General features: G+C 39.3%; 1 protein-coding gene across 1 annotated transcript in view; it reads left to right on the top strand.

The window, feature by feature from the left end:
• Positions 1-10152: 10152 nt before the first annotated feature.
• Positions 10153-21746, top strand: part of LOC121443393 (hippocampus abundant transcript-like protein 1) — a 40556-nt gene continuing 28962 nt past the window's right edge. The window contains exon 1 of the mRNA XM_041645150.1: positions 10153-10605. Coding sequence (XP_041501084.1) covers positions 10492-10605 — 114 coding nt within the window. The 5' untranslated portion in view covers positions 10153-10491. The remainder of the gene's footprint in view (positions 10606-21746) is intronic.

The following is a 21746-nucleotide window of genomic DNA, read 5'->3' as shown; positions in this document are numbered from 1 at the left end:
TTAAAATATTTTAAGAATTTAGGACTTTTCACGACAGTGAGACACATCTGCTCCTAGCAGCACTAATTACTTCAAGAGGAAGATGGGCATCGAAGAGGCTCCTTATTGAGTTGGTTAGCCATTTGGGTAAGAAACTGCTCTTGCCCGGACTGTTTGATGAACTGAACATGCAGGATTTGCAGAGAAATGACTGCTGAACTTGTCTAAACGTGAGATGATCCTTCGGGGTTCCTGCTACATGAAAGAGTCTGTGAGGCGTTCTGCAGATACCGAAGAAAGTGACTGACAAACTGCCAATATAGGCAGAACTGTCTTTGAAATTTCTTGCTTCATGGGAAAGTTTGCTGGATATTATGGGCCTGTAGGCTGAAGATGGATTCCCCAACAGTACAGAAGAACTTTGGGTGACTGTACAGGCAGGGAGATGTCTCTGTCAATTCTAGAGTTCTGGAAGTTGCTTACAATGCACTTCCTATTTACTTAGGCAATATTATATCCTTGTGGAGTATTTGGTGGAGTTGAAGAATATATAATTATTATTATTATAGTTTTTCTTAGATATGATAAAAGATAAAGTAGATATAAATATTGTAACTGTAACTATGTTAAAGTTAAAACCTTTCTTTTTATTTAAGCAGAAAAGAGGAAGTGATGTGGGATACCCCTCTGTATGCTGTGATTACCATTAATGATTAAAGAAACTGCTTTGGACCTATAACAGAGCAGAACTTAGGTAGGCAGGGAAAACTAAAATGCTTGGAAGTAGGAGGCAGAATCAGAGAGAAGCCATGTAGACCTGCCGGAGACAGAAGCCTGAACTTTACCCGGGAAGCCACTGCCACGTGGCGATACACAGATTTTTTTTTTTTTTGATTTTTCGAGACAGGGTTTCTCTGTGGTTTTGGAGCCTGTCCTGGAACTAGCTCTTGTAGACCAGGCTGGTCTCGAACTCACAGAGATCCGCCTGCCTCTGCCTCCCAAGTGCGGGGATTAAAAGCGTGCGCCATCACCGCCTGGCGCGATACACAGATTAACATAAATGGGTCATATTAATATGTAAGAGCTAGCCAATAAGAAGCTAGAGCTAATAGGCCAAGCAGTGTTTTAAGTAATATGGTTTCTGTGTGGTTATTTCGGGTATGAGCTAGCGAGCAGCTGGGAACCAACAAACGGTCTCCTCCAACAATCTTTATTAAACAAACATCCTTACATAGTTAAACAAATACAAAATAAACAAAAGCAACACACTTTTACACAATTAAAGTAGTATTCTGTAGCATAAACTAATGTAACACACCTTCGTCTAGCTAAAATAATATTCAACAACACTATTCAATCTTCCTGCTTCTGATTCTATTTCAGTCTTTGTCTCCATCCACCACCACCTCTGCCTCTCTCTCTTTTACTCAAACACACACATGCATGCACACGCACACACACACACACACACACACCCCACAGAGTTTTAAGTGAAAACATTAAATTTCTTTGTAATTTGTTTTTGATCCAAAAAATATACTTCCTAGGATATTGCAGACAGTTAAAATATTTTTGTTAAACTCTTCAGTTTATTTAACTTGTTTACATTATGAAATATTACTAACCTGTGATCTATTTACTAAATACTCATTATCAACTGTTTAATCAAAAATAAATCATAATCTTAAAGAGAGTTCTTGGGGTTTTGTTTGTTTAGTTTCGTTTTGTTTGAGACAGGGTCTCAAAGTCACCCAGATTGGTCTTAACCTTCTGACCCTCCTGCCTCTACCTTCTAAATGCTGAGATAACAGATGTTTATCACCATACCCTGTAAAAGTTCTTATTCTATGGCCTAATTAAAATAAACATGTCACTCAGAGTTTCTGACAGGAGATTTGGAAAGGGTCTGTCTCCCATTAAAAGGATGCCATTGGGGTAATGCTTTCCCTTCTGTGTTGTTCAATGTTGTTCTTCTTGTCTGGTACTTTAGATGCTGAGATACCAATATGAACCCCATGATTAAGATAAGAAATGGTAGGAGGCATTGCTGGAGTGGCAAAAAAAAGTCATTGGGGGTGGAAAAGAAGAACTTTTAGAAAAAGGACACCTCTTGGGTACACTCGAGGGCAGTGTTTCTCAACCTGTGGGTCACCATCCTTTTCAGTCACATATCAAATATCCTGCATAGCAGATATTTACATTACAATTCATAACAGTAGCAGAATTATAGTTATAAAGTAACAACAAAATAATCTATATTATTAAAAAACTATATTATTAAAGGCCTCAGCATTAGGAGGATTGAGAACCACCCTGCTCTAGGGAAAAGGCTTAGCAATTGGTCACTTGCAGGATAGTTGGGCCCATGTGAACTCTGAGAAACTATCCACATATCACCAGGAAAATACATACTTTAGACTGAACACCAAACCGTAAATTCCATCAGTTCATAGTGTGGGCTAGGATTAAGTGAGTTATGATCCTGTTGTTGGCTGATGTGTTTATCTAATTATTCTTTAACAATAATAATTTGGGAGTCAAATATCAGGCTAAGAACCTGAATAATCAGAGACATGGTGCAAAAGTGACCAATGATTTCCCATCTCTTCTGTTCCTCCGTTCAAAAAGCTGAGATCCTCTTTAAACCTTGCCTTACTACTTCCTATCTCTCATCTATCCTAAGTCCTCAAAAACATCTGTTGTTAATTTTGGCCAGCTAGTGGCTAGCTATAGTCTCTGATTCAAAGCAAACCTTATTGTCAGAATGTGATGAAAATATTACATAACAGTTGGCTGTTGTGGCACATACCTGTAAACCCAGCACTTGGAAGGATGAAGAAAGAGAATTGGCATGAAGTTCAGGTAAAACTGTGATATATAGTGAAGTCTATTTCAAAAAGAAAAAGGGAACTAAAAGAAAAAGCACAGTGCTAAGATAAATTACAAATTTAGGAGAGATGTCATTTCAGTTAGTGCCACATTGGAAGGTAATTTTGCAGTAAGCCATCTAAATATCTTTTGAAAAGTGGGATTCCCCTCTGTATGCTGTAAATATGTTTTATTACCATTGGTTAATAAAGAAGCTGCTTTAGCTTATGGCAGGGCAGAATAAAACCAGGTGAGAAATTCAAACAGAGAGATAGAGAGTAGGCTGAGTCAAAGAGGCACCATGTAGCTGTCAAAGGAGAAGGACACCAGAATCTTACAAGTAGGCCACAGCCTCGTGGTGATACACAGATTAATAGAAATGGGTTAATTTAAGATGTAAGAGGTAGCTAGGAATACATCTGAGCCATCGGACAAACAGTGTTGTAATTGATATAGTTTCTTTCTGATTATTCAGCTATGGGTGACCAGGAAACAAACGAGCAGTCTCCGTTGACATAATGGTGCCAACGTGGGCCAACTATATCATCATAAAACCTGAGAGAGCTTGGGAAGGAATCCTAGACCCCAAAGAACAGAGTCAAGCACAGCTTTTTGGTAGCAGGATTTTCTTGGGTGGGCTCTGTTTGCTAGAGACAAGCAAAGACATGATTCCTTTAAGAGAAGGCTTCCTGACTCAGCATTAGCAGCAAAACTGCATGGCTTCTTTAAAAGACTGCAGCTCTGGCTCTTTGGGGGAGGTCCTGCACTTAAATGGGGTTTGTGAACAGAGTGCTAGAAGTTGATTAATGGTAACATAGACCCCCTGTGTCCCTGGAGCTGGGACAGTGAGGATGACTTGCAGAGGTGGTGAACATACCTCTGTAATGTTGGATGGGGTAGAGCCAATGGGCAGTATGGAGTCCTAGCCATGCCTGCTTAGCATATGGAAAAAAAAGAATAGATGGGATGTGTAAGCTTACTCACACTAATAATAATAGTGAGTAATAGTGAGAATACTTGTCTATTATTTATAGACAATTTACACTGATATAGATTCTTGTATATGGATACAAATTCAAATTATATTTGCTATATTGAACATACTCCTATTTCTGCTTACAACATTTGTGTACCTATGAATAGCTATTTTGTCATATTGTATGCATGCATGCTTCTACCTCTGCTTAAGATATTTTTTATATTGATGCAATTTTAGGATATGTTTATCATATATTTATCAAATTTCTACCTCCGATCAAGATACTTATACATTATTTACATTTTGAGGTAATAGGTCATAGCCCTCATTTGCTGCACAGTTGTTTAGAGATTGTTTAATATTCTAATATGAAGACTTAGTCTTTAAGCTATACAGGTATTGAGAATTGCAAGTCAATAGTCATCCATGTTAGTCATATTTATAGTTAGACTAATCAGGTTCTTTAGATGCACAGAGATTGTATTCCACATAGATAGGTAATCTTCAACCACTTCAAGGAACCATGGAATATGACATTTAAATAACTTAGGATTCTGTTGATATGAAACAGAATTGTTCCTGGCAGCACCAATCAATTCCTGAGACAATGTTGGGTACCAAAGACACTCCACTTGGAACTTGTTTTCTTCTTGGCAAAAGTAGCCTTTGGGCAAAGAACTGCCCCTGCCTTGACCACTGACAAAATGCATGGTGTCTGGACTGGACAAGCAAGATACAAACAAAAAGACTGCCAAATCTTGCCAAAACAGGGTAAGACTGTTTTTCAAATTAGCCAAAGTTGATTGCCCCAACATTGCAAATGAGACTTAGGGTGATTGCCCAGTTAGCTGGTTATCTTTGGTTATTTCTTGCACCTTTTGGAAGTTGCTTGATTATACTCCCTATTAACTCAAGTAATATTATTTCCCTTCTCAGGTCTTTGATGGAGTTGAAGACTAGATAGTCATAGTTACTTTCCTCTTATGACTTAGCCAAGTCATTTACAATATAAGATTTAAACTCCTTAGGATATGATAACTATTGAAATATTTAGGCTATGTTTCTTGTTTGATGTTGTTCATGCTGGTTGTAATTCTAATTTTTATGTATGTTTTTGTTTTTTTCCTGGACAATACTTGATAATTTTTCTTATTGTATATAGTTTTGTATTAGGTTTAAAACTCTCTTATTTAGACAAAAGAGGGAGGAGCTGTTGGAACTCTTTCAGCCAATAGCCTTTAAGATGTCAGCCACTTTGGGAGTGGTCTCTTGCACTATAAATGCAGATGAAAAGCATGTGCAGCCCTCTTGGCTGCTGGATTCGGTTCCAGTTCCCGGTGTACACAGAGGACTGTGGATCACTACTCTTTCTGTGAGTTTAATCCCAAATAAATAAACCTTTGTTATACTCCATTCCAAACTATTGTGGAAATCTTTTGTACTCCAACAATTATGACTATTTATATTTGGCAATATATTATTCATTAGACTTTGCTAGTTAACATTCACAAAAAAATAGAAGTTAGACTGAAATAATGTGCGAGTTGATTGTGTTTTCTGGGGTAAAAATTGAGGTGATAAACTCTATACTTAATTAAAGGGACAGTAATTTCTTAGAATTCAAATCTTGGCCTGGAGGTGTAGCTACAAGGTAGAGCACCTACCGAACATGCAGATACATGTGTATTCAATTTACAGTATCATAGACTCAATTAAATTTAACTCAATTCAATTATATAGTATGCTATTCTATCATGTTTGCTTTAATTTTAACAATATTAGCTTTTCATATTTTCTCTTTCCAAATTTTAAGCCATTTTATAGGTTCTTTTTTATTTTTTTATATTTTTGTTGTTGTTGAAACTGACTCTCACTGTCTAATTCTGGTTATCCTGGAACTCACTATGTAGACCAAGCTGGCCTTGAACTCACAGAGATCTTCCTGCTTCTGCAGTGCTAGAACTATAGGTCTTAGCACTATACCTGGTCTAGGTTCCTTTATTAAATAGATAAATTTAATGTAGGCATATGCTCAGTCTTTTGTGTGAATTTTTCTACCAAGATGTACTCTTTTTAATGTTAAAGAAAAATCTACACAAAGTACACAGAAGATGCAAGCAAAGGGAAGATGATACTGAAGGCCATCGTGGAAAGGTCTGTGGGCAAGACACCTGAGCTGAGCATTGAACTAACAGGAGTTGTCAGCAGGCTGGAAAGGAAAGAGAAAAGGAGGATTTGAAGTGAGGGGACATCATAGGGCAAGGAAACAATATAAACAGGTATAGATGGTGTCAACTAAGATTGAGAAGTCAGATCCTAAGACACATAGGTCATAATAATGAGCAGTCCTATCCTGCATGGAAGCATAGATGCGACACAATAAGATACATTTGTGTTTCACTAAGACCTGTTTTGTCTGAAGAATGCATGCATATGTGGAAACGGATCTAAAAGACAGAGATAAAATAAGATCTAAAAGAGAATGTACTTACACTACATAGGTAAGTAATAAAGCTATGCACTAAAGCAATGGTGTAGTGAAGGGCAGGCTCAGAATTATTTGTAATAAATAGGGCACTGTGGTTGCTTGTATATCGTAGGAGTGGGAAAAGGGGGTAGGAGGTGAGTGAGATATGTGTAAGATTTGATGAGTAATCATGAGGGGGTGGCTGGGATAAGGAGGGTTGACCTACATTAACAACCTTCCTACCTTGGGAATAGAGATAGTATCACCCCTATTGTAAATAATGCAGGGACAGCAGTTAACAACTGTGTATATTTCCAAAGTGATAAACTATAATGATAGCAAGCAACTCCTAGCTTTTTACACAGTTTATACACATTACAGAATTAACTCTTTGCTTATCTGGGCAACTCAAACTTCTATCTTTCTTTTCTTTGAGGCAGGGTCTCAGTATGTAGCCCTAGCTGTCCTGGAACTTCCTAAATTGACCAGGAGGGCCTTGACCGGCCTTTGCCTCCAGAATACTGGAATTAAAACTCAACCTATCTTTTCTTATAAAATGCTAATTCACTCATTTTGGGACTCTCCCCAGACCTTTAAAAAGCTATAATTTTAAATAAGTATCTTTCTATGGCTTCATATCTATCTTTAAAAATAAACGTAATCATTGCTTTCCATACCATGTCCTACACATTCTATAAGATATTAATCAGTGTTCTGTGAATAAAAGAGGTATGTAAAAGTTAATTTGGGAAACAATGATTAAAATATAATATAATATAATATATATTAATATAATACATATGCAGAGAATCATACAATAATCATGGAAATCTAAAAATAAAAAATTAAATAATTTTTAAAATAAATAATTTTTATTTTATTTTTAACCCAAAGTTATTTTCCACCAGGAAACAGATTTTTTTCTTGTGTATTTTTTCATAATATGTATTTAAGCTATGAGTCAATACAAACAACTCCTGGATCAAACATGATAAAATGTGTTAGTGAGAACCATTATTTTTTCTAAGTCTATAAGATTCTGAACAATGTAGAATCCATGGTATCCATTTGAATTAGTACATCAATTCCTATATTTTAAGAGATTGTTCATATAATGAATGTTCATACAATGAAGAATCTCTTACAAATTAATTAGGGGCTAGCAGAGGGAAGGGGTGCTTGTTACTAAGCCTGAATGCCTGAGTTCAATATTAGGGACTTATGTGGTGAAAGAAATGAAGCAACTCCCACAGTTGTTCTCTACTGTCACATCTGAGCTGTGGCATATATGCACACACACATAAATAAAACACTATGCCCAGCAATAAATGTAATTTTAAAATACTTTATTTAAAAAAGAAATAAGAGTTGAGGACAGGTAGCATAGGCCGTTAATCTCATCACTTAAGAGGACAAAGTAGGTAGATTTCCGTGAATTCAAGACCAGCCTGATCTACATAGGGATTTCCAGAATAGCTAGAACTACTTAGTAAATAAACACTGTCTCCATAAATAAATAAATAAATAGTCTGCAGAGATAGCTCAATGATTATGAGTCCATTCTACTGTTATAGAGGACTTGAGTTTGTTTCTCAAGACTGGAGTTCAGCTCTCAGCTTCCATGCTAAGTGGTTCAACTTCCTGGGACTCTAACTCCAGAGCATCTGTCTGCCTCTTTTTTATGGACTTCATGGTCACCCACATGCACCACATATTCATATAACAACACTCAAACCCGACAGACAGACAGACAGACAGACAGACAGACAAAAAATAAAATGAAGCTGGGGATTATGGCTTAAAGTTAGAGTGTTTGATGTGTCTTATACCCCAATTCTCTACAGGCATCAGACATGGTTATATATACATTTATGTGTATAAGTGTTTTGCCTTTGTGAGTGTGAGTGTGTGTGTGTGTGTGTGTGTGTGTGTGTGTGTGTGTATGATGTACATATTGAGCCTAGAGAGTGTGTTGGACTCCTGAAACTGGAGTTACAAATGGCTGTGTGTTTCCATGTGGGTGTTGGGAATAGAACCACTATTTTCTCCTCAAAGTTACATTTTAAAACATCACATTTTCAATGGGATTTTCACAAACTGGGATTTAATTAAAGAATATCTGAAAGATGAGAGGTCCAGGCTAGCATTTTAAGCAAATGGTGCTAGATGTTTTTGTGTAGATATAGTGGGCAAAATCATAATCATCAAAACATGTGTGAAACAGGCAGGAAAACTTTGGCTAAATAAAAGGATACTGAGAAACCAGCCTATCTCCATTTTGTTCCTGATAGTTATTTTGAGTCTGAAGCCAAGTTAAGTTTCTGTTTCTCAGAGCTGGACAGCACCCTACCCCCAAAACCATAGAATGTACTGTAAACCAGCCCCCTGGAGAGCTACCTGCTGTTGGAAATTGTCTATGCCCTTTGTTCTATAATTTACTTTCCTTAAAGCCTGGTCTCACATCTGTAACCATGCTTGTATGAAAAATTCCCCCACTTTATGGTTTTGCCTTATATAAGGGGCTTAAGAAATTGACTTTGGGGCTGGTATTATGAATTCCACCTTAGAGAGAGACAGCTGCTGATTTTGCTCTGATGTGTGCCTGAATAAACCTTGGTTTAATTTGGCCATAATTTGCGTTGGTGGTCTTTCTCCTTACATCTGTGAGATTAACTATAATTTACAAGCAAGGTAGTGGTGGTGCCTGCTTTTAATACCAGTACTCGCAAGGCCAAGACAGGTGGTTCTCTGGGAGTTCAAAGCCAGCCTAGTCTACAAGAGCTAGTTCCAGGACAAGTTGCAAAGCTAGAGAGAAACCCTATCTCGAAAATCCAAAAAACAAACAAACAAGAAAACCAATATCATTTACAAAACTACCATGTACCCGTATAACAATATAATTTACAGAAATGTACGTGGCTTGTTTATTTATCTTCTCCAGTTATATTTAACAGTCGAGAACAATGTCCTGTGTCGTGGCTCAAACCATTCAGCACGTGGGGAGACAGAGGCAGGATCATCATCATATATTTAAGACCAGCCTAGGTTATATATGAGGAAATCCCTAGGTTTTTGATTGTTTTGGCGTGTGTGCGTGCGTGCTTGCGTGAGTGTGTGTGTGTGTGCGCGTGTTTCACTGGAGGTTAAACCTAGAGTTTAGCGAATACCCAGCAAATGCTCTATCACTGAACAATATACCTGTGGAATTTTCTGTTAATCAGTGCAAGATTGGAGGTTTCTGGGATACCATTTTATATAAATATATATATATATATATATATATATATATATATATAAATGGGGAAGATATATATATATATATATATATATATATATATATATATATATATATATATGATTCCATTTTAGGATTCCAGATCCAGGGCTTGTGTATCAGGTTGTTCTTTTTGTTTGTTTGTTTTTGTTTTTTTCGAGACAGGGTTTCTCTGTGGCTTTGGAGCCTGTCCTGGAACTAGCTCTTGTAAACCAGGCTGGTCTCGAACTCACAGAGATCAGCCTGCCTCTGCCTCCCGAGTGCTGGGATTAAAGGCGTGCGCCACCATCGCCCGGCTCAGGTTGTCCATTTTTATAACTATTACCAATTATCATTTACTAGGGGAAGGGGGGGCGACTCAGTTCCTAAGGTGCCTGAGGACCCAAGTCGGATTCCTAAAACCCACATAAAAGTGTGTCGCGTACTCTTGGAATCCTAGCCCTAAGTAGGAGGAAACAGGCGATCCCTGGGGCTCCCTGGCCAGTCTAGCCTAACCAGGGAGCCTTGGGTCCTCTCGGTCTCTGTAAAAAGCGGTAGACTCCCAAGTCCCCAAGAGATGACGCAGTATTGGTGCGCCACGCATACCGGGGCGGAGCTTGGTTGAGCTAGTTGAGAGGGGTGGGTGTTGCAGGCGGGAGCCGCTTTTGCTTAGTGCTTTTGTCGCCCCAGACCGTTCTGGCGCTCACTGCCAGTGTCGGTGTCCTGTGTTCACGGACCACGATCGTATAGTTCAGGGTCCTGTTCGCTTCCTGCACGGCTCCAGCCTCGGTGTCGCCTCAGCAGCCGGCGTCGTCACTGGCGCCGCCGCCTGAGTGGCAGGCCGCCGCGGACTGCGGAGCCCATGAAGGCGCGGGCTCCGCCGCCGCAGTTGCGGCGCTGCCGGTGTTTTGGAGCGACCCGAACCTGTCCGGGCATGACGGCGGCATGAGCACGGACGGGGAGTCGCCGGAGGAACCGGGGTGGAAGGCGACGGCCTCACCCAAGGCGGCAGCCATGCCTGAGAAGCGCGGGAGCGCTCAGGCCGCGAGTGGCAGCTGGGTAAGTTTTGACTGGGCTCGGGCCGGGGCTCTGGAACTTTGGCCTTTTCTAGGAGAGCCAGGTTCACTGAAAAGCTGCCTTTCCTAGGTAACTCCTCCCCAGACGAAGCTCTGGGATATTTTGTTATTGATTCAAGAACCACTAGACATGGGACAGTAAATATAAGTAATTTTGGTATCTCAGAGTTCTCCATTCTGTGTCACTTGACAGTCTTCTGGATGCAGATTTTGTACAAAGCAACCTAGACACATGGATAGGGAGTTTTTAAAACCATTATTTGGTCCAGTCTTCCTAATAGCCTACAGGGATGCTGGAGGTAGAAGTGGGAGGCACCTTTCTGATCCTTCCTCCTCCTTTGGACTGCAGAACAGAGTGTGGTCCGCTGAGAGGAAGCTGATGGTCTCTGCAACCCAAGGAGTAAATTCAGCCTAATCTCTAGCGATTCTTGAGATGACTTTGACAACAGCATAGGAAAGCTTATTTTCATTGGCCTGCATTCACAGTACGGGCCTTAATCAGTGCCACCTTGGTTTTCTCTGGTGGGAAACTGAGCAAAGAAATGTCATTTTTTTCAGTCAGTCCTAAATATAAAAAGGGATTTTTGGGGAAAGATCTACTTAGGACCTAAAACATAAAAAAGTGTTGCAGCGAGTTGAGTACAAACTCTTGTTATCGTGTAAAGTTTGTTCAATGAAAAATGGGGTTTTTAAGGAAGATACATGCAGTCAATATTGTCAGTTCTTTAAGTTTTTAAGCTTGCATGTCTATTTTTTGTTAAAGAATACTAAGTGGTTACAAGTGCATATTTGATTATATGAATTCTCTTTTGGTAGAGTTTGGAAGATGGAGAATTAGGAGCAGTATGTGAAATGAAATTTTAGGCCAAAATTCATACATGCAAAAATACTGAGGAAAAACACAACTGTGTAGTATTTACTAATGACTTACAAGTCTTCAAGGTACAGGTTTTATAATTTTATTCTGTCTGCAATCTTGTGATTCATATCTTTAATGTTTTAGACCTAGACCAGAGCTGGTTTCTAGTCCTAATTCTACAGAGTGTTGCCACTCAGTGCCTAATTTGTAAAATCATCATGTATTGAAGAAGCATGGAGGGATCATTTCTTTCTTTTCAAAGCTCAGGCTTTTCTAATGTAGAAAGCTTACCTGGTGGGGTGAGTTTTACAAAATTGGTATTTCTCATTACGTAGGTAATACTTCTTCCTACCCTTTAAATGAAACTAAATCACCAGTTTCCCTTTCTGTCTTCCACCAGTGGATGAACAGTAATTACTAACTAGTGGCCAATTCAGTAGCCTAAGAAGTATCTTCCTTCATCTCTTCCCATATTTACAACATTGCGGCTATGCAAATTTTAGCTTCTTGTTCTTGCTTTTATATCTCTAGGGTTCAGTTCCCTAGTATTTCTTGCTCTTACTGCTTGACACTCATGTTATTAGCAATCTGTATCCCTTTGGCGTAGAGAATAAGAAGTAAACTGCTGAGTGGAGGCATCTTAGTATAGTAATTAGGTGACCATGCTTGGAATTCTAGTTTCTGTTCTTATTACCTATGTCACTTTGGGTGAGTTACATAACCTCTCCTAATAGTGTGTTCCTCATAGGTTGTAAGAGATGCTGCAACCTAGTACCTGGTAAAGCCTGAATAAATATTCCAGGGTAATCTTAGTATTTCTTACATGTGTAAATGTTTTTTAAGTTTATGATGTATTTGTATGTTTATGTGTGTGTACATGCGTGCTAGCCAGGAGCTTTTATGGGATATTTACTCAAAGAAACCTAGACTGTATTTATTCCTTAACCTTTCTTTGAATCCTAATGCTTATCCTATTTTTGGCAAAGGTAAATTTCTCCCAATCGTTCCTCATTTCTGGGTACAGTCATTATTGATCAATGAGAATACCGTTTTTCTTGGTTTTTTGTTTGTTCATTTGTTTGTTTTCCTATAATTAATGAGATGACTAGCATGTGCAGGGCCTAAGGAAGGATGTAAAAACAATGAACTTTTAGCTGTAGCTGTATATGTCATATGCCAGTACCCCAAATTATGCATTTTTAGTTTTGTAGTTTCTTTCCAGTATTGCTTTCCAGTACTGTGACTTAAGCATTCATGGAATCAGGCATTGTCTTCCATGAGATCCTTTGTCTAAAAGAGAATTGTGCCTGTCAATTAAGCTCACATCTTATTATTCTTTCTGTCCTTCCTTCCTATGAATTCACACACAATTTGAGGTGTTTTGTCAAAACTATTTTAATTATTGAATATAGATTTTTCTATTTTATAATTTTTATCACCAAGTAGAAGTTGTTTTGTAGTCATTTAATCTTTTTAATTATTTTATATCTATGAGTGTTTTGCTGCATGTAGGTAGGTAGGTAGGTAGGTAGGTAGGTACCAAATGCATGCCTGGTGCCTGCAGAGGTAGAAAAAGGCATTGGGTTCCTGGGAACTGTAGATATGGATGGTTGTGCACCATTGTGAATATGGGGACCAGACTGGGATCTTCTGGAAGATCATCAATTGCTCTGAACAGCTTGAGCCATCTCTCCAGCCCATTTTACAGTCATTTATTCATGGGCATCTGATGACAATTAATGATTTATTGCAAAGGAAATATACTGTTAAGTGTAATATTTCAAGATATTCATAGAATGATCTCTAAGAAATCAATACTTGGATTTCAGTAAAGAGCACTGATAAGGAGATTCAGAAATCAGTAATATTCTGGGCACAATTGTTGTCTCTTAAGATGGCTTAGTAGGTAAGAGTATTTGCTGCCCAAGCATGCAGACCTGAGTTTATGTTCTTAACACTCACGTTTGCATTTGGGTTTTCCCATCTGCAAAATTTAGGCAATTGCTTCCATCTCAAAAGGATAAAATAATTGTGTATATTACGTGATTTAGTTAGGGCCAGGTCTGTCTGTTACTACTATTGTTATAGGGTAATTTTTGCTTGGATTTTGTTCAGTGCCCTTCCTAATACTACCCCTAGTCTATATTTCTTGTACTTCAGTGAATATGTTTACTTGTGTAACTTTACATTCCAGGAAGTGAGAGCTGGAATCGTTTCTTCCTTTGTGCACCACTGTCCCCCTGCATCTTGCTAATGCTAGTAGACCTCAGCAAATAGGTGTTGAATTAGTTACTTGCAGGTGACTACTTTTACTGTTAATGAAAGTTGGTAGAGAGGGGAGTATTGCCAAAAGTAATTCTTAATTGCTTAAGTTTTTGATTGGTGAGGAACGGTTGGTTTGAAAAGTTGTGAAGAATGATTGCAAGTATTTAATAAATGCATAGTCTATCCAACTTAATAAGTACATCTAACCTAATTAAATGCTGAGAATATGTTTGTAGAAAATATAATTAATCTGGACAGACAGCCAGTAAAATTTCTTTTCCTTCTTATGTTTCTGTGATTCTTATGGTAGTTTTTTTTAAACTGTGGAGTACCTATTTTCTGTTAGAATATACTTATACATTTTTTAACGTTAGAAGTACAATATCAGTACTATATCACAGTTCTGGGATTTTTTTCTGACCTCCAAAATGTCCTTTCTTCCTTCTTTTTATTTGGAAACCTGAAGTTCAAAACTTTGGTGACTGCCAACAAAATGTTGCAATTTTGGACAAAGCCAAGGAATGTCAGCAGTTTTCCAAACCTAATCTGCTTGAAATGTATGCTTTGCAGAGGCCATATGCATTAGTTGAATTGTTATACATGAAATATATAGCATAAAAAATAAGAATGACCGTATGTCAATAGGTCAATTAAAGATACAAATATTAATGCAGAATAGAGAAAGGAGATTCATTTGCTGTGGCTGGGTTGGTGTGTTGTGGATGTGACTCAGTTTATAAAGTGCCAACCTGGCATACCAGAAGACATGGGTTCAATGTTGAAATAGGGTAATGGAAACATTCAGGTCTATAATGTAATATCGGCCACTCCAGATGTTAAAACTAGAGGAACAAGGTTTCAAACTCATTTTTGGTCAGCTTAAGGCCTATCTGTACTTATATGAGGCCCTGTTTCAGAATAGCAAAAGAATACTTAAATCATTGTGGCTACATTAGAAGGAAGAGCAGACAAAAAGGTCTTGTGACAGACTCTTTTACTTTTTTCATTTCCTGATATGAGATTTCAGTTTAAATAGAAGACAAACACTATCTACAAACAAGCAGTCCTGGTTAAAGTATAGTCTTGCCTCTCACTGTTCCATTGTTGTCTAGTTTCCAGTATTCCTACAAGGTATTCTGACAGGGGCAGAACAGGTCTGGGAGAAACTTCCACGATGAGTGACTCGGCTATGTGTTCCAGTTAGGGTTTCTGCTGTTGTGATAAATACTACCACAACAACGACAATAAAAACAACTTGGGAAGTGTCTTAGTTTTCTATTGCAGTACCAGAGCACCATGACCAAGGCAACTTATAAAATAAAATGTTTTAATTTGTCTGATGGCCAATAAGTAGAATGAAGGCATGATGACAGGAACTGCTGAAAAGCCTACATCTCAATCCAAAAGCAGGAGGCCGAGAGAGCACCGCTGGAAGTGGCATGGAATTTTGAAATATCAAAAACTTCCCCCAGTGACATATCTTCTCTAACAAGGGCATTACCTCCTAATCCCTTCCCAAACAGTTCCACCAACTGGGGACCCAGTTTTCAAATATATGACCCTATGGGGTCATTCTCATTCAAATCACCACAAGATTTGTACATTTCAATCACATCCCATCATTTGGGAAGGCAGAAACTTCAGCAGGTCATAAATCTGTTCTCAAAAACTGAGGTGCTGACTTTGAGGAATACTGCCTACTGGAATGCCTTCTAAGCTTGAATTTTTATGTGGCCCCATCCATACAGTAGTGTGGCCTGTTATGTCAGTCATTAATCAGAAAATGCTCTGTAATTTTGGAGACATTTTCTCTACTGAGATTCCCTCTTCCCAGATGACCCTAGCTTCTGTCAAGTTTGTAAAGAAACAGCATGTTATGGTAATTGATTTACCCATTCCACCTCCAACCAGATGGTGTGTTAACATGAATTTCTGCTTTGAGTGAAACATTGCTTATACTCAAGCTTAATATAGGTGGAAAGTAAGTCAGATTCTTGAAATGTCCTCTTCTTAGGTTGCCCTTCTGTAGACTTGGAGAATTTGTACTAATAATACTTATGGCATTGGCTGGGATCTTGAAAAACACAGGACTTTTTAGCAACACCTGCATGAAAATAAGGAGGTACAAATGGAATACTCTCATTCCTTCTATAAACCTTCATTCTTTTCTCTGTGTTCTAGTTTTACGTTATCACTAAATATTCTTTGAAACTGTTGGTATCACATCTTGCAGGTGCTTCCCAGTTCTGCTGAGAACTCTTAGACACTCAATAACATCTTTCCCAGATTATCCCACCTTTTTTTTTTTTAATGGAATAACTGTATTTGGAGAACCCTGAACTGGGTAATTCTCTTTCACATTAATAGTGGCTAGGGGATATTTCCTTAAGAATGATGCAACCCTACCACCTTAAGGGAATAACCATCCTGTATCACCAGAATCAGGCCTAGGACCAGTGCCACCTAAATTTTAAAGGAAATATTGTGCATACTCAAAGCCCTCAGTTTTCTCACTCCTCCCCTCTCTTCTTTTGCTGAGAAGGCACTCCAAGATATAATTTTAAGGCCTAAGTGACAACAGGAAGGTCCGTCTTCTCTGATGGCCTGAGCCCCGAACAGCTACACAAAGATGTATTTATTGAAAGTTACACAAAATATTTTCTCATAACAATGTCCCTAATCTAATTTGCATGTCTTACTGAAGGAAAGCATCACTTGCCCTCATGACTCTAGTCCTTTATTATATATCATTTGCAATACACAATAATACAAGAGCCTGGGGTGTATCTGGGTGGGGCATCTTGTGACCAAAATCAAGGTCACAATCACTGTTTTCCACAAAGATTCTTCAAGGTCAAGTTATTTCTTAAAAAAATAGTTGTATATTCTAATATCTAGCCAGCTACAGTGACTCTGCTAAATTACAACAGAATTTAGTTATTTGATTTATATTGTGATATTAATATGTCACCTTGGGGATTAATAGGAAAGGAACAGTTCTAATTGAAAAGTGCTGTATTTCTGTGTCAGGTTGATAAGGGGTCAGTTGTATTGGCTAGTTTTATGTCAATTTGACACACGCTAGAGTCATTAGAGAGGAGGGAACCTCAAATTACAAAATGCCTCCATAAGATTAGGCTGTGGGAAAGCTTGTAGAACATTCTTAATTAGGGATTGACTGGGGACGGCCCAGTGCCTTGCGAGTGGTGCCATCCCTCAGCTAGTGGTTCTAGGTTCTGTAAGAAAGCAGGCTAAGCAAGCGATGAGGGGCAAGCCAGTAAGCAGCACCCCTCCATGGCCTTTGCATTGTCTCCTGCCTCCAAGTTCTTGACCTGATTGAGTTCCTGCACTGACTTTCTCTGATGATGAACAGAGTTGGAAAGGGTATAGGAGTTTGGGGTGGATCTGGAAAGAGGGAGTGAATATGATCAAAATACAATGTAAGCATGAATAAAATTCTCAAAATTAACAGATATTATTTTAAGAATGCAAAACAAAAAATGCTAAAAAAAAGAAAAATACATGCTTTTAGGGGAAATGTTTGTTAATTTAAATAATTTCTAATTAATATTTTAATATACAATGGTAGTAAAGAATAGGGTAGGTTTTTTTATTTTTCAAAGTATTAAAAAGAGCATGATGGATATAGACTTTATTATGTATCTGCAAGTTTGGGATTTTGTTTTTGTTGTTTGAGACACAGTTGTGTAGCCTAGGCTGGCCTCATACTCAACAATCCTACTGTCTTAGCTTCCCAGTTGCTTAGATTATAGGTATTCAACGCTACAGTGTGTCTGTTTTTATATTCAGTCAGCATTGCATCAACATACCTGTATTCTAACAGTTTTCATTAAGTAGAATCCCAGGTTGAGAGGAAAATATTCCACTGAAGCTGTATATGAGAGCTGGGAAGGATAGTAGCACCCCAACACACACCCCTCATCTTCTTGTTCAGGATCCTTTCAAGGATTTTTAAGCCAAACATTTTCAAACAGTAACACAGGTCTCTCAGAAGTTCAGTGAGCTCTGTGGCACTGGACAGTTAGTTGTTAGTGAACATCCTATGTACATTGGTATTTTACCTCCTAGTATGTCTGTGTGAAGGAGTCAGATATTCTGGAACTGGAGTTAGAGACAGATATAAGGGTACTGGGAATTGAACCTGGGTCTTCTGGAAGAGCAACAAGTGCTCTTAACCACTCATCCTTTTCTCCAGCCCCGTTAGTTAATATCTTGACCTGGTCTCCATCCAAAACCAGTAGTGCAACAGGCTTAAGGGTTATAGGAAGTGTCAAGTTATTCACACGACTTTAGGCAAATTTGTAACTGAGTTGCTATGACAGTGTCTTTCTGTAAATCTGGAGTTAAAATAACTACATATTTAGAATTTTTTATTTATCAGTTGTATGATGATCATCCAGCTAAGTGGCTGACATTAATATACACTATAACTTCACAGGTCCCTTATTAAATGCTGCTTCTAAAGCTGATTTATCTATCCATTCCATAGAAAAGGCCAGTTGTTCCACTCTCGGACACAGAGGTACAAACCAAAGGCCTCAGGATACTTTGGTGCTTATTGTTTTTTAGAGGAAAAGAATTTTTTTTATTCCTGTACAGATTCTTATCTGAATACTCATATTATCCAAAGACCAAGTAGTACTAAAATTACAGTCAATGTGTGCATATACAGATAGTTTTACTAAGAATTATCTCCAACTAGGATTGAACTTCATTGCCCAAGGTATGGTTAAATTTGAATACCAAGATGGTTGTTTCAGAACTAGGGTACATGCTCTACATTCCCATTCATAACACTAATATTTGTTGAATAGTTGTCATATCCAAAGGAAACTCCATTTCCCCAAATTCTGGTGGTTAGCAAAAGATACCATTCCTCAGAAACTTGTGCAGCTGGTTCGGTTCCCCCATTTCCCTTATCATTGGCAGAAGGGGCAAATGGCTATCTTTAGTGCCTGTTAGCAGACCAGAGCACATGCTGGCCATCTTAGTGTTGTACTGCTGTGAAGAGAAACTGTGACCACAACAACTCTTATGAAAGAAAGCATTTAGTTGGACTAACCTTTATTTCAGAATGTTAGTTCATTATCATGGCAGGGAACATGGCAGCATTCAGGCATAAATGGTACTGGAGAAGTAGCCTTGAGTTCTACGTCTGGATCAGCAGTCAGCAGGGAGAGCCACTGGACATGGCTTGGGCTTTTGAAACATCAAAGCCCATCACCAGGGATACACTTCCTCTAACAAGTTCATACGTAGTCCAACAAGGCCACACCTCCTAATCCTTCTCCAGTAGCCTCACCCTGATGAATAAGTATTTAAATATATAAGTCTATGGGGGCCATCCTTATTCAAACCACCACATTGGCCCCCAGGTCCTCTCTGTATTACAAGTACCTGATGAGCATTTCAAAGTTCATGCTAGCTTCCTAGTTCTTCTCATCTCCCTAGCCCTAAACTCCTTTCAGCTCTGGAGCTTCCCTACCTCAACTACTCATTTTTCCTTATAACCCTGGTGATTTTAGCTATGTCCTCTCTCAGGTTTGGTCTCTCACTCTTTGTCTTCTTTTGGATCTCTCTCTATAACCTTCTCTCTGTGTCTGCCTCTTCCCCTTTCCCTCCTGCTCTGTTTCTGCTTCTTTCATGGCTAGGTTCAGTCTTTTAGCCTTGTTCAGTCTCCTTCTATTTCTGCTCTGGATTCTTCAGATGCCTCTGGCTATTCTCTCTCATCTATAATTAAAAACCCTTCCCCTAAACTATATCATGAACTAGTCATGGCTCCAGTTTATACAATACTGACCTTTACAGAGTAGCTGCTTGGGCTGGATCAGAGAACATAACAGAGAGAATACTTTACTTTTTGAGGGTATTTCCATTCCACAGAGTTAGATGATAAAGAGAAACAAGTCATAAATTTACCAGAAACCCTTTAGAAAACAACAGTGTAAAGAGAGACCAGGGATAAGAAGTTGAAAAGGAAGCACTAGGAAGCCTAATGTGCTCAAAGAGTAAAAGTGAAAAATTAGTATCCTTAAGGAAAGGCCTCCTGCTGTGTTCAGATCTATGGGAAGGGTGCCCTGTGAGCAACCCCACCCACCCCCGCCCCCAATATCTGCAGTATTTTCTCAGCTAAGCTTCCAATTCTTGAAAGGAAAAAAAAAAAAAACATAGGGCAGTGGTTCTCAAACCTTCCTAATGCTGCCACAGTTCCCAACCATAAAATTACTTTTTTTTAACTTTTTTTTTATTGAGAAAAGAAAAAAAAAACATTTCCTCCTCCTCCCAGCCTCCCATTTCCCTCCCCCTCCTCCCATCCTTCTCCCCCTCCCTCCACTCCTCTCCCCCTCCCTCTCCAGCCCAAAGAGCAGTCAGATTTCCCTGCCCTGTGGTAAGTCCCAGGTCCTCCCCCCTCCGTGCATTTCTAGGAAGGTGAACATCCAAACTGGCTAGGCTCCCACAAAGCCAGCACATTAAGTAGGATCAAAACCCCGTGCCATTGTCCTTGGGTTCTCATCAGCCCTCATTGTTCGCCATGCTCAGAGAGTCCAGGTTTATCCCATGCTTTTTCAGTCACAGTCCAGCTGGCCTTGGTGAGCTCCCAATAGATCAGCTCCACTGTCTCAGTGGGTGGGTGCTCCCCTCGTGGTCCCGACTTCTTTGCTCATGTTCTCCCTCCTTCTGCTCCTCATTGGGACCTTGGGAGCTCAGTCCAGTGCTCCAGTGTGGGTCTCTGTCTCTGTCTCCATCCATCACCAGATGAAGGTTCTATGATGATATGCAAGATATTCGTCAGTATTGCTCTAGGATAGGGTCATTTCAGGTTCCCCATCCTCAGCTGCCCAAGGAACTAACTGGGGACCTCAGCTTGGGCATCTGGGAGCCACTCTAGGTTCAAGTCTCTTGCCAACCCTAAGGTGGCTCCCTTAACTAAGAACCGTGCTTCCCTGCTCCCCCATCCAACCTTCCTTCATCCCAATCCTCCCCCTTCCCCAAGCTCCCCCAATTCTCCCCCTCTCCCCCCCTCTCTCCCCATCTCCCCTTACCCCCATCCCACCCCACCCCCAAGATCTCAATTTTCTCCCCGGCAATTTTGTCTACTTCCCATAGCCAAGAGGACAACTATATGCTTTTCCTTTGGTTCACCTTCTTACTTAGCTTCTTTGGGATCACCAAGTGTAGACTCCGTGACCCTTGTTTATGGCTAGAAACCAATTATGAGTGAGTACATCCCATGTTCATCTTTTTGGGTCTGGGATACCTCACTCAGGATAGTGTTTTCTATTTCCATCCATTTGCATGCAAAATTTGAGAAGTCATTGTTTTTTAACGCAGCATAGTACTCTAATGTGTAGATATTCCACACTTTCTTCATCCATTCTTCCATTGAAGGGCATCTAGGTTGTTTCCAGGTTCTGGCTATTACAAATAATACTGCTATGAACATAGTTGAACAAATGCTCATGTCATGTGATAGGGCATCTCTTGGATACCCATAAAATTACTTTTATTGCTTCATAACTAATTTTGCTACTGTTCTGAATCATAATGTAAGTATCTGTGTTTTCTGATGGTCTTAGGCAACTCCTGTATAAAGGTCATTCGTGACATACTGGGTTGAGAACTGCTGCTGCCCTAAGGAGTTTTTTTTATTGTTGTTTTTGCTTGTTTGTTCGTTTGTTTTTGTTTTTGCTCCCAGAAAGCGATTGTTTCTATTCATAAAACCTGCAGCTAATGTAGTCAAAAGAGAAAAGGATTCATTCCAAACTGTCTGTAGAATTAGCAGGAATTTAGCAGTGTAAGCCACACTGTGCTGTCTTTGGAGGTATGAAAGATACCAGAGTGAGGTTGTCCTGGGTTCTTCCCCCATGATCAGAGAGCTACTGAGGCCAGGCAGTGTGCGGCAGTGTTGCAGTTGCTGCAAGAAGTCCTTAAGAGGCCACTGAGTAAAACTGTATAGGAGACCTGGGCTGCAGTGGAGA

This window comes from Microtus oregoni, unplaced genomic scaffold (genome assembly GCF_018167655.1).
Source record: "Microtus oregoni isolate MIOR12 unplaced genomic scaffold, Mior012 000105F_ref0000443, whole genome shotgun sequence".
In the NCBI taxonomy this organism is placed as follows: domain Eukaryota; kingdom Metazoa; phylum Chordata; class Mammalia; order Rodentia; family Cricetidae; genus Microtus; species Microtus oregoni.
Note: the sequence above shows the minus strand (reverse complement) of the source record. Positions and strands in the feature narration are given on the sequence as shown.